This window comes from Macaca fascicularis, chromosome 13 (assembly GCF_037993035.2).
Source record: "Macaca fascicularis isolate 582-1 chromosome 13, T2T-MFA8v1.1".
NCBI classification, from domain to species: domain Eukaryota; kingdom Metazoa; phylum Chordata; class Mammalia; order Primates; family Cercopithecidae; genus Macaca; species Macaca fascicularis.
In genome coordinates this window covers 77,701,248-77,715,692 of record NC_088387.1, presented here as the reverse complement: position 1 = coordinate 77,715,692, position 14,445 = coordinate 77,701,248, and the positions used below count along the sequence as shown (strand labels likewise).

At 33.5% G+C, this 14,445-nt stretch overlaps 1 protein-coding gene across 20 annotated transcripts in view; it reads right to left on the bottom strand.

The window, feature by feature from the left end:
• Positions 1-14,445, bottom strand: part of PREPL (prolyl endopeptidase like) — a 53,042-nt gene that overhangs the window by 18,535 nt on the left and 20,062 nt on the right. For 8 of the 20 annotated variants that reach the window (XM_005575985.4, XM_005575978.4, XM_005575979.4 and 5 more), the window contains 6 exons: positions 9,963-10,085; positions 8,206-8,272; positions 7,440-7,646; positions 6,114-6,249; positions 2,838-3,054; positions 2,038-2,223 (listed from right to left, as the gene is read on the bottom strand). In XM_005575985.4, coding sequence (XP_005576042.1) covers positions 2,038-2,223; positions 2,838-3,054; positions 6,114-6,249; positions 7,440-7,646; positions 8,206-8,272; positions 9,963-10,037 — 888 coding nt within the window. In that variant the 5' untranslated portion in view covers positions 10,038-10,085. The remainder of the gene's footprint in view (positions 1-2,037; positions 2,224-2,837; positions 3,055-6,113; positions 6,250-7,439; positions 7,647-8,205; positions 8,273-9,962; positions 10,086-14,445) is intronic. The other 12 variants (XM_074011863.1, XM_015433712.3, XM_074011858.1 and 9 more) reach the window with 2 other exon arrangements.

Here is a 14,445-nt window from a genome sequence, read left to right as displayed (position 1 = left end):
CTGCATACAGAAAATGTGGTACAGATACACCACAGAATACTACGCAGCCGTAAAAAAGAAAGAGATAATGTTCTTTGCAGCAACATGGATGAAGCTGGAGGCCATTATCCTAAGCAAGCCAACAGAGGAACAGAAAATCAAACACCACATGTTCTCACTTAAAAGTGGGAGCGAAACATTTGAGTCCATATAGACACAAAGAAGAGAGTAACAGACGCTGGGGCCTACGTGAGGGTTAAAGGAGGGTGAGGACTGAAAAACTACCTATTGTGTACTATGCTTATTACCTGAGTGACAAAATAATAGGTATATTAAACCCCTGTGACACACAATTTATCTATTAAACCAACCTGCACATGTACCCCTGAAAGTAAAAGTTAAAATAAATACTATCTAAAATAATAATATTAAAATTTTAAAAATTAGCAAGTGAAAAGAAATACTTTGCACACCAGCAGATGAAGACAATAAGGAAATACCTCAAGTCAATCACCATTTTGGTTTTAGGATACTTACATAGTGTCCTAAGAGACCGGACATTACATTTGCTCTTCTGATTTTAGGGAGTAGTTGGAGAATTTCAGTTGTTTCAGGTCCTTGTTATATCTTATTTATACCAATAAAACAATCTCAAAACTAGCTTCCTGTCGCTTACTTCTTTTTGGTTTAGTGTATCCTAATATGGCTGTCACTCCTCAAACCATTCCCTTGCTCAAAAACTTCAAATGTTACCTTTCATAATTTGTCAATAAATTCCTCAAATTGACACTCACAAAAAGTCAAATCATGGCTTCATCCCCCAGAAATGTATAGCACTTTAATAAAACAGAACAATTAACAGTTCCCCGAACATTTTCTGAATGTCAGAGCATAGCGCTTCATTTGATGGCTTTCTCATCTTGGAATACCATCCCCTCTCTACCTGTCAAAATCCTATCTCTCCTCTTTGGTTTATTTCACATTCAACCAACTTTACCAAAAGCTTGCCTGGGCCTTCTTTCTCTAGTTTGAGCCCCACAGCACATTTTATGTTTTTGATATTACTTATTTAAATCCATGATATACTTGACCTTTGTGTACTAGTCTAATCTTATTAACTATATCCTCCTTAAGGCTAGGATATTCTACTTTAACAGCTTTCGACTCTATAATGCCCGATACAGTATTGTGCACATAAAAGTTCAATAAAAAGCCACTGAATTGATTGAAATTGCATTTTGACAGGAGTTTTAACAATACTGGAGTTAGGGACATATAAGTGGTCTATGCTGTTTGCTCATCAACTGGCTCAATAACTCTTTTCATATCAAACAAAATGGAAGCCATCCTCTTCCCTTCAGTGCCTACTACCTTAACTCACATGTTAATGCTGCTTTAAAACTAGGCAATAAGGTTGTCATTCACCAATTTTAGGAAGTTCACTTGTGAAGGCAGGTTATCTTTCCTGGTAGCCACAAGCAGTATCAACTAGTCAGCTTGCCAAGCAGTCTTGCCACTATTACCCTTCTGTGCTGCTATAGCGATCACTGCTACTCCTACATTGAAAGAAACCAAAGTTTGCTCGCTGCATTCCCCGTGGATAAGAAAACTGGCAGAGAGAAGATGATGCAGACACAAGCATGTAGTGGCTAAAAACACAGTGGGTACCACTACTGTCCCTCTGGGGATGTGGGACGGGGGAGCAGCAGTCAGTGTTTAGGCACTAGTTACCAAGTTTGGCCTGAGTTATTGCTATACCTAAAGTTGCAGAGATATATGAGGTATAGAGAAATACAGAAAGAGAAATATTAGCACTTTACTTCTGAAGTCCATGCCATAAGACACTGTTTTAAGTAAAACTGCATAAAAAGCAAGATCCTCTAAGTAATTCTAAGATAACCCTCCTAAACCCAACAGTGAGTTTGCTAAATTCCATTTAAATTAAATTCCTTTTAAGAAAAAGAACACTGCTGCCACTATTCAAAATGTGATGTTCTGTTAAACTAAACTGCATATATATTTTGATTAATAGTATTAACTTCTGAAAATTAAACATACCTTTAGAGACCGAACTGAATCATCAGCCAGACCAATCACATTAACATAAAGGAGATTGCTGTGCTTCAGAAATAGAACACAGTGATCCTTAAACATGTCCAAGTCTATCACTTTTGTATTTCTCTTCATTGTAAAAAATAAATCCCAATTCATAATTGCAGGGGTATCAGCTGCTGTTCTCATTAGCTACATGGAACAAAGTTAGAAGACATACAGGTAAGAAAACATGAAGGCTACAGCATTCCAGAGATGAAATCACTGAGAACTAGACCGTACTAGTCCTCACTATTTTATGAAGAGCTGAAGGAACTAACTCTACATCAGGGATAAAATGTGACCATCACCATATGAATGAGTCCTGACTAGCCTGCTGGGTGGCGAGACAGCATGACCCAGTGCTTAGCCAACCACTGAACATTTGAGTGAGGGCATTGACAGCTAGCTGATTGACTACAGATACATCAGTGAGCTTAGCTGATACCAGCAGAAGAACTGCCTAACTGAGATCAATCCAAATTGCCAACTCATAAAATCACGAGTTTATAAGTTTGCTCTTTTAAGCTACTAAGTTTTATTTTGATAACATAAACTCAGGACAGAATATGTTTTATTTACTAACTTTTTAGGCACAATGAAAATATGTAGAAGCATTAGCTCAAGGGAAAAGAAATGGGATTGGTTATACATAGGAAAGTGGCATCAATTTATAAAACAATGAGCTCTGGGAGCAAGAAATGTTGTTGATCAAAGTGTGATACTTCTTAACAGCCCAAATGGGAACAAGGAGCATCTAGGATTACCTTAAATTCTGTAGGCTCTCCAACATTAGTGAGAATGTATAATTCATCATCTCTGTGTTCAACATAGTAAAGGACCCCATGTATTCGCTTCTGAATAAGCACTGGTGGGTCCCAAGGGCTCAGGCCATCTATCAACCACACTTCAGAAGTAGTCTTGTTCATAATATTTATGGTGAGGAAACGACTATCTTTTGTAAGATAAAGGAAAACAAAGTAGCTAGAGAGAGAGAGAGAGAAACATGAGATCACAGTTTATTTCAGATGCATGCTACCTTGTTAAGGACAGTATCTCAGAGGTGGTCGGTATACATGTTGATTTACAATGCAGATAGGAAATAAAAATAATTCCTTAGTGAATATCACTTGTAACTTTAACAGTTAGCTATTATTTTTCTCATTTTCTCCTAAAGGGCATTCAAAATCATTTACTTCTAACATTTTATCATGAATGTTTTTCAAAAATACAGAAAAGTTGAAAAAACCATCTCAATTCCATCATTGCTAACACTTTGCTATATTTTATCACATATCTATGCATCTATTAATCCATCTTTATTTGGATGCATTTCAAGGTAAACTACAGACGTCATATCTCAATCACAGGAGTAGATAATATAGCTTTTTGCTGAGAAGAGGAGATAAAATTTCTATAGGAGACACAAATAGGAAATAAAAGAGACACGGAGTTATTTTTATTTTCTTCTTTCTCTGTATGCATCTTGGATGGTTTTTTTCCTTTCTCCCAGTTTTCACGACAAAATAGAATAGGAAGAAAACCCCTCACAATCTTACTAATGTAACACATTTAAAACATTAACATAGCTATTTTACTTTTTATATTTTTCCTTCTAAGGTATATTTATATTTCATGCATGTCTTTAAATAGATGTAATTATAATATAGATACAATTTTTCATTCTGTATTTCTTATTTCATATATCAATTTTCTCCCTACATGAGTTGAAAGTCTTTGTGATTATTTTTAATGGCTACCTAATATTATAACAGGTTTAATGGCTACCTATGTGATAATTCTTAAAAATTTAGATTTTAATGTTTCATTATAATAAACAATACAACAAGGAACATATTCATGAAGATATTTTCCCCTTCCATGATCTTCACAATTATTTTCCCAGGACAAATTTTTAGAAATGGAAATACTAATTTAATAATTAAGTGTATTTTTATGACTTGATGAATATAATCAAATAATATCCTAGAAGCACTATACTAACGTACTGGGTGGCTTTAAATGTTATATTTATAGTTTTCCTTATTATAAAAGTAATTTATACTGAAACTACTGAAAAATAGAAAGAATCCCAGTGTCCCCAAATAACAGCTGCTTATAGTTTGGTAAAATTTCTTCTGTATTGGATCACATTACCATGTTTATTTGTCAGTCGTATGTCTTTTGTGAAATGTCTGTATCTATTTTAAACTTGGAATGTAGCTTAAATTATTAATATGTAAATAGTTCTTTATAAATTAAGAATATTGGCTGGGTGCAGTGGCTCACACCTGTAATCCCAGCACTTTGGGAGGCCAAAGCAGGCAGATCACCTGAGATCAGGAGTTCAAGACCACTCTGGCCAACATGGTGAAACCCCCATCTCCACAAAAAATACAAGTTAGCCAGGTATGGTGGCAGGTGCCTGTAATCCCAGCTACCTGGTAGGCTGAGGCAGGAGAATCGCTTGAACCTGGGAGGCAGAGGTTGCAGTGAGCTGAGATCGCAACACTGCACTCCAGTCTGGGCAACAGAACGAGACTCCATTTCAAAAAAAAAAAAAAAAAAAAAATTAAGAATATAAACTTGTCTTTTTGTTGAAAACACTTTCCTCCATTTTTTTATCTAGATTTTAACTATTTACAATAGTTTTTGTAGTTTTTGACTAGAGTTTAATATTTTAGGTAATCGAGACTGCTACTACCCTTTGTAATTTCTTATATTGATTTTATGTTTCAAAAATATTCTAACCAAGGTGAGTAAAAAGCTTATATTTTCATCTAATTTAAAAAATTATTTTTCTCAATGGATTCTTTAAATCCTTTAGGAATGTATGCTGACATATGCAATGATGAAAATTATTTTTTTCCAAATAGTATTTCCCATTGCATTATAAAATAACACCCATTCGTTTTTCATTAGTTTGTGATGCCTTTTATCCTATAAAATTTCATATATACTAAGATCTGTTTTAGAGCTATTTATTCTAGGCTCTATTATTTGTCTATCAATTTTTATTATTTTTACTGTTATTGCTTTATATGCTTTAATATGTAATTGTAGGGCAAGCCCCCTACCCTACTTTGCTCTTTATTTTCAACACTTTCTTTGCTGGTTTTATATATTTTTGTTTATATATATTTGATCACTATGTGATCAAATAGTCGGTAGATATGTGGTTACAGGAAGTGAGAACACAAGTGGCTCTAGGGTAAAATGTGTCTAAAAGAATATAAGAAATGTAAAGAACTAGATGTTAATCTTTTTTCCAATTATTTCTATTGATACTTATTTTTAAATTTAAAATGCATTTTCTCTATGATTATAAAAATAATAATGCTTATTACAAAAAGGAAAGTAGAAAAAAAAAACCATTGTTAGTGCTTTGGGTATATTTCCTTTCAATCTTCTAAAAAATGCATCTTTTTTCCTTGATATCCAATTGAAATCATAACATACATTCAATTTTTTCACCTAGCACAATAATACATTTTTGAATTTTAATTTATAATTTAGTAACAACACATACTTTAAATTCTTCTATATATTACTAAGACTTTAATGGTTAAAAGGTACTCAACAATCATCAGGAACAAGGGTAAAGTTTTAGTTTGAAAGAGAGATGCCTATCTAAGTATACCATTTATTTAAGCAATAGACACTGACTAAATAGCACTATACAAACCTGGCACCCTTATCAATTAACATGCTTATCAATTAACATGCAAAGGTGAAATAGACTCAGTCTGTTCACAATCTAGCAGTTCTAGGTCGTCATGAATTTACATGAATGAACTATGTTGTAATTCACAAAATCAATTTCAGTTTTTAATAAAATGGTGGTGACATATTTGTATTTACTCTGATTTTGAATATTACCAGACTCCAATTTTGAATACAAACAACTAATAAAAGAATGATCGTTTTAGCCTTATTATTCCTGGTTCCAACCAAAATAAACATTTTAAGTCAACCAAGGTCAGTACTTTAAATAACTGGAGAAATGTTCTGGAGAAAAAGATTTAATTATATTACTTTAGTACCTTGGGTCTTTTTCTGTGTAAAAACGTTCATTACGTTTGTTATCACCAAAAGTGGCTCGATATACGTCATGACAGCGAAGGTTCCTCTGGAAGGTGTAGAATAAAACATCTTCATCTTCCTCATCCTTTACCCATTCTGAAAGAAAATAATGAGAGAATTATACATAATCACCTGCATACCATTAAAAAAAAAAAAGGCACAGCACATTCTAATTCTGAATGCCAATGAGAACATGTACAAGTTTATCCCTGGAAATCTAAATATTTGACAGTATCTAATCTGTGCTGTATATAAGCCGGAGAGCTTTCCTGAGAATAAACCACTACTACACCATTCCAAGGTTTCAAGTAGTTATCAGTCTCAGGGTACTCAAGTTTCTAAATAAGAGCTAAATGCTCAATATTTAGCAAATACATTGATAAAGTCACATTTGCTTTTAGGAGGTGAATTCCCTTTCAATCTACAACTTGAAACTGTAAGTCTGAAGAAATACTGCATCTTTCTCTCATGTGTAAACCACCTTCTCTGTCTGCTTTCAAGCCACAGGATATCTCCAACTACCAAACACAATTTTACGCTGATTCTTGATCCCACCAGAAGCTGTCAACAGAAGTTTGCACACAATTACATCATGACTGCCACCTGGCTGACAGTGATTGTAAATCATTGTATAATATGCACCGTGATTTCACAAGTTAAAATGTACACAATATATGTCTTAGAATTCAATAGTTAGGGTATAATTTCAATTCACTGCAATAAAATTTAAACAATGGAGAAAATGATGGCAGAATATGAAAAGAGAGGACAAAAGGTAACATATGTACCACTCGATGCTAAATTTAAAGTTAGTTCTATTACTAAAAATGTCACAGCTTCCATTGATAAATAGGTTAGTTTAACACATACCAAGTTCTTTGGGCAGTGACTTTGGGCAATTTGCTGTTAACAGTTCTATAAAATAACATGAAATTGAAAAAATATATTCAAGCTTAAAGTTGAATAAAATATTAAGATGCGACTTACGTGTAAAAATTTATTCTAGATAATAATTTGGCAAAGATTTACTGATAAATCAAAATGCATTGTATGACATGGACTCTAATTATAACTCTTTCAAAAACACGAGTATTTCAAAATTACCCATCTAGATATATAGTTAAATAAGGCAAGGTTTCCTGAATAAGAGGTACATAGGAAGATGTATAGTGCACAGGGATATGTGGATCAGGCATTCACCTTCTCCCTCACTCACATGGGCCAAAAAAAATGTTTCAAGTGTTACTGTCGCCTTTCAACAGAGAACTATTTGGTTGGTGGCTTACCAAAACTGGACACATTTGGGAAAGAAGCTTCCATTACAGGCTGATCGCTGAGCTTTATAATTACACAGGTAGATGCTTCAGAATCCTCAGTTCTTATCTTGGCAGCCACATATTTTTCATCTGGAGCAACTCTGATACAATCAATGAAGGGCTGGTCTAACTTAAGTTCCTCCAAATTGAATAAAACTTCATAATTATCATTGTCTGCTGCATAAAGAAAAATATGAAAGTGATACTTTCACAGGATGTACTTTAAAAAATTAAAACTGTATTTTAATGTTTTAAATTAGAATTCCCATTCTGTAAGAGGTCATATCCTAGCTTCTTTCAACAATGGCAGCTTAACTTGCACATAAACTGACAATAAGTTATTTAATATTACCTTATGCTATTCAATATTATTCCGTGCATCAACCTATGAGACATTATTTGATATTGTTATAGTCTAGTGTAGTATTTACAGACCATACAGAATCTAGAAAGTAAGTGAATATAAATGACAATCAATAATATATGTCAAGTGCCTAGCATAGTACCTAAGACACAGCAGATGCTCAAAAAATGCTAGATGCCGTCTCCATTCTCCCTGCCAAAGCTTCTGAGTCTGTATCTTACACAAACCCAGAGATTAAAAACTAGTCATTTAAATAAATTCAGAAATAATCTTTAAAAAAATCTTTTCTCTATCTTTGAGAAACTAATAAATTTCCTATAAAAATATGAAATCTGAAAATTAGAGCATGTAAAAAGAAAAATTGTGGTGTACCTTCTTCATCTTTGGAACGAACCAAGCAACAACCTTCTTGGTAATAAACAAAACCACCATGTTTAACCTGATGATAAAAGAAACACGCAATTTACTTAAAAACAATTTAATTAACCTTTTCATGGTCTGACTATTCAAGATGAAGATGAAATGAGGCCTCTTACAAAAACAGACCTGTTGAAGTATGTGAATAAATACATATGAAATATAAAATTGACCATTTTTACAATATAGTTGATAAGATATGGTTTTTATATGTTCATGACCACTAGCGGGGTTTTTAATAGATAAACAAGAGGCAATAAAGAAAAGGTATAACAAAATCTATTAGTTCTCACAATTGTACAAACCCCTTCTGCTATATTTTAGAAACATCTGATACCTGTACAGTGGGGGTCAATTAACAGAAATCAAGTGGCATCTTTAAGATAATCCAAAATGATGCAGATGAGGAAACTGTGGCTCAGACTAGCCTGAAAACCCAGTCAATAACTTTCTGAGACTCTTTCCTTTAAAATATGCTGTCACCAACAACTATACACAGTCTTGATTTAATACAAACTATTTCATCTGCTGTAGGGTGACAAATACAATTTGAAATTGAGAGAATGAATATTACCAAAATTTAAAGAGTATTCTTGTCTAATGCCTACATATTAAATGTAATTGATTGGTTGATATGATTTCAGTGGCTTACAACACATTTATTATCTGTTAGCGGCATAATTTGAACCTGGAGTTCCTTATTCTTAACCTACTATTTCTATTCTATTATGTATGTGATTTTCACCTATTGTGGTTCTATTTTCCAATTGTATTGAAAATTCAATTCATTTCTTTCTTTCTTTTTTTATTTTTTTTGAGACAGAGTCTTGCTCTGTCACCCAGGCTGGAGTGCAGTGGTGCAATCTCAGCTCACTGCAACCTCCGCATCCTGAGTTCAAGCGATTCTCCTGCCTCAGCCTCCCGAGTGACTAGGACTACAGGCACCCGCCACCATGCCCAGCTAAGTTTTGTATTTTTAGTAGAGATGGGGTTTCACCATGTTGGCTAAGCTAGTCTTGAACTCCTGACCTCAGGTGATCTGCCCACCTTGACCTCCCGAAGTGCTGGGATTACAGGTGTAAGCCACTGCGCGCCGGCCCTCAATTCATTTTGATTGAATATTTATGATTGTGATAACCATAAAATGGTTAAACAGATACTTGGCTTTCATGGTATTATACTACTTAAAGTGAATTCCTTTTATTAAAAAATTTAGACAAAACAATCAAGTAATTTTCAAATAATAACAAAGTATGAACTAGTTTCATTTGAACTTCTCCTTAGAATCATTAAAAAATTCTTAAATCAGGGCTGGGCATGGCAGCTCACACCTATAATCTCAGCACTTTGGGAGGCCGAGGTGGGAGGGTTCCTTGAGCCTAGGAGTTCAAGATCAGCTTGGGCAACGTAGTGAGACCCTGTCTCTTAATTTTTTTTTTTTCAATCAGAACTGATTGTTTGCAAAAACCAGAATTAATATATTACAGTTGAAAATTCATCTTAGTTTCGATCATTACATTTATTGAAAGATGTAAAGGATCACATTGTGTGATCACAATCTGTGAAGTCTTTGCTTTTTAAGTTTTTCTGCACATTTTAAAGGCCAAAAGTAGTATAATCTTGATGTAGATTATGTCTCTAAACCACAAGGTATCTCATTTGCATCAATTGGTAATATAAAAAAATTTTTTTAAAGACATGAGATATCTTACTTCCACATTGATGATTTCATATTCTTCTTGTGGCTGTGTTTCTAATTTTGTTCTCACTTTTTCAAATGCATCCATGTTTTCTGGAAGGGGTTTTTCGTTTTCTTGTTTAACAGGCTGAAGATCCTGGAAAAAGTTTTGTTATGATCAAAATATTTCAAACTAGGGGAAAAAAACTTTTGCTTTTTAAAGATAAGGTCTATGGTATAGACCTAATATTGTACAAAAAATAAATAAGATTAAATAGTATGCATTTCACAAATTTTAAATGTTCTTTCCTAGGCTCATCAATAAAAAGATCTCTTTTTCATTAAAAAAAGTAAACAAAGGAAATAAGATAGACATTTGATGGTTATACGATTATTTTAGATGAGTAAGTCTTTAAGCAGCAGGAATACTAAGAAGCTCAGAAAAATGTTCAGAAATACTATGGGGAAAATTTATACACAATTAAGGAGAAAATAAAATTCCATGAACTTTTACATATTTAATAGGAAAGTCAGGTAGATAACAAAATATTTGGAGTTTTATAAGTACTGAAGTACCTCCTAAAGGAAGGGAAATATCAAAGAAGTGGAAGACATTATCATTACTAGTAAATGTTCACTATTATTTTATTCACAGCCAGAGTGGTAAGAAATAGTTTCCTATTTCATTAACTAAAATTTTTTACTTTTTAAATTTTTAAAATTTAAATGGGTCTGAGAACCAAGGGATATAATTTTCTTTTCTTGTGGGAATAACTAACCCCCAAAACAGAACTGTTTATCAAATCAAAAAGTGAACTGGCGAGGCGCAGTGGCTCACGCCTGTAACCCCAGCACTTTGGGAGGCCAAGGAGAATGGATCACTTGAGCCCAGGAATTCAAGACCAGCCTGGGCAACATGGTGAGACCCCATCTCTATAAAAAATACAAAAAAATTTAGCCAGGTGTGATGGCACATGCCTGTAGTCCCAGCTACTTCGGAAGCTGAGGTGGGAGGGATCACCTGAGCCCGGGAGGTCGAGGCTGCAGTGAGGCGTGATCATGCCATTGCACTTCAGCATGCAGAGTGAGACCCTGTCTCAAAAAAAAAAAAAAAAAAAAAAAAAAAGAGGAATTAATGCCTAATGAAACAGAGCTCCTTTTACAGTTTCTTTAAGGAAAAATAGTATGTTCACTTTATGAAAGGAAGAACCAGGAAAAATAATACAAAATTAATGAACATGAGTGGAGATATAGATGAAAGCTAAACAAGCATTCACTGTGTCTTATCAAGAGTGACTAATAAGCTAAGAGCTTTATTTGAGTTCTGGTAAGCAAATAAATATCATATAAATCATTACAACTTGGATGAAGCAAAACTTCAGTTTTCAAATTTAAAAACTGTTCAATAATTCAACACTCCAATGATTTGCCTTGTTTAAGCAAAAGAATTCTGGCCAAAATTTTTTACTTCAGCTTTCTGCCAAAGATGACAATTGTACAGTGATTTGTACAGAGTGGGGACTTAAGTCTTTGGTAAAGACCTCCAACAGCTGGAAAGTATTTATTGCATAAATATGTCCAAGATACTTTACCAAAATTGTAGAGAATGTAAGCTATAAATATAGTTTATATTACAAAGAGTGTACAATCTAAAATTAAACACAAGAATATAACAGAAAAATCACCAAAATAAATTAAATGGAAAATAATCATTTTCACAAAGGTTTTCCTTTTAGATTTTTTTGGGATACATTATTATTTGAATTAGATTAAAATTAGCAATAATGGTTGTTATGATAGTCTCAATCATTTAGCCTCTACTTACAATCATATAATATTCTGAATTTTTTTTAAGAGACACGGTCTCACTATGTTGCCCAGGCTGGACTCAAACTCCCGGGCTCAAGCAATCTTCCTGCCTCAGCCTCCCAAGTAGATGGGACTATAGGTGTGTGCCACCTCATTCCGTACAGTTAATTTTTTTGAGTTTAATTCAAAGATTAAATATTGGAAGCTTATATTTTTATTTTTCATTCATTTTTTAAAGCATTTCTACAAAAGCTATGGTTGATCTTTAAAGTGGTGAGACATGATATCTATATCAATAATCCCCTCATATCACCATCATAAGTCAGAAGATGACTAGAAATCTATCCTGAAACTGTAAAATAGCAATAGGAGCTGCCTTTGCATTTCTAGATTCGGCATTGTCTGTTCTGTAATCTCCATTAAAACTTTTGAAGTAGAGTCAGGATTATCTCTTTACTACCCTGTAGCTTTTAGCACATTCTAGGTCATGGAGCTGGGTTCTGTCACTTTTAAATACTCATTCTTACTGACAGCCAGAGCCAACACAGAGCCAAAAGCAACAGAGCGGGCTCCAAAACCCATCTTCTTAACTTTACATTCCTGATTAACATTTTTTCTGTCCTAAATCCAAATAAACTGAGCTTATCTGAACCAAAATAACTCTGAAAGCAATAGGATTTTTGACTGCCTTAATGAAATTCAAGCAGAACTCAACAGCTTTCTAAGTAACTCTTCCAAAGGAATTACTTCCATGGAAACTGATATTTTATATAATATTCATTAAGTACTCCAAGTTACTTTTGGTTTTTGTTCTGTCCCAAGGACACCTGCTAAGTGTTTTAAGCTTTCATTTCAATTTCAGCTAGCAATATCATTAGGGTACACAGCTAAAGCCATCCATTTTAGCCAGGTATCTTAATACTTTAAGCAGTCCAGTTGTTTCAAAGGCATGTACTACCCCCCAATGGAGCTGAGGTAAGGATGGCTTTACCTTCAGATTTTAAGAAGGTTACTGGTACACTATCACTCCATTACTGGTTAAAAGAAGCACTCCTTCCCACTTCCCAAGTGGCCCACCACTAAATCATTTTAACAATGAAAGCTGTTATAAAATAGGAGAATGTTATGTGTTAACTTTATCTTGGCAAAGATGCTGAACTCTAAAGACAGAAAAATGGTGAAGTAGAAAGACAATGGACAGCCCTTCAGTAAAGACTAATTAGCCATTAGTAATATGGCTAATTCTAAGGCTAGGGCAGGGAGAAAATACATGGTAGGTTTGGGAAATCTTATGCCAGAAAATAAGGAGTGCTCAAAGTTTAATGGAGATATGTCAAAAGAATACAAGTGTCAACTGAAGGAGTTTCTATTGGCCACATTTTGGACAATTTGAGCATCAAAAATAATAAATAATAAACAAATAATACATTGAAAAAACAGAAATCCACAGCAATTGAAAAACAGAATGCAATATGAAGCATTTCAATTTAGGAAAACAGAAAAAGAGTAAATCTTAAGGAAGTAGAAGAAAGGAAAGAAAAATAATTTTTGAAATTAAATTGATAACAAAGATAATCAAATTAAAAGTTGGTTCTTTTAGAAACCTATTAAAAACAATGCAAAACTGATAGTCACTAACTCTTAAAGAAATTAAATGGTAATTAAGTGTCCCCTTCTTGAAAGAGACACCAAGCGCAGATGCAGAAAGGTAGCTTTCTTGGATCTTCAAGAAACAGCTAATCTTTTCGTATGTCAACTATTTAAGAAAATAGTAAAAGAAGTAAAACTACTCATTTTATTACGCTAATATAACCTTGACATCAAAATTAGACAATGATGATATGAGACAATTAAAAAATCAATCTTATTCTAAAATAAAATGTGATAAAATCAATTAATTTTAAAAAGCACAAAATAAAAACAGTAATAGTAATACTTATTAAACTTTATGTGACCAAGAAGGATTTTTTTCCTAAGAATGAAAGGATGGTCCAACATCAGAAATAAATCTATCAATGTAATCTAACACAAATAAAGGAGATAAATCTTAGAGCCATTTTCAATAAATGCAGGGAAAAAATAAAAAATAATCACCATGCTTTAAAAAAATGATAAAACCTTAAATTAGGAATTGAGAGGAACTTCCCTGACTTAATAGTTTCTGTCAGTTATCTTACACAGAAATATACTAAATCTGTAATCAAAATGCCTGAAATCAATTCATATTAGCATACATGGTATTTAGCAACCATGAAACAGCAACGAGATTTCCAAAATTTTAATTATATTCATGTAAAATAACTAATTGTATTTGCTGTTAACTCACTTTGTTTTTTAAAAGCAACTGTTAAATGAAGGAAACTTGTTCCTTTCATCTTCTGCCTCCAATTCTTCTCCTTACCCCCTTCTCTAGAGCCCAGACTTTTGCCCTTCTTATGCCACTGACTGCTCCTGTCAAGGTCACTGAATGGCCACCACATTGCAAAGTGCAAAAGTTAATTTTCAGTATTCATATTACTTGACCTATTAGCATCATGATACAATTGATCACTTCCTCCTCTTAAAAACACTTTTCTTTACTTGGCTTCCAGGACACCTCATTCTCCTTGTTTTCCTCTTATTTCACTAGCCCTTCCTTCTCGGTATCTTTAGCTGGTTCCTTCTCAACTCCCTGGCTTTTTTTTTTTTTTTTTTTTTTTGAGACAGGA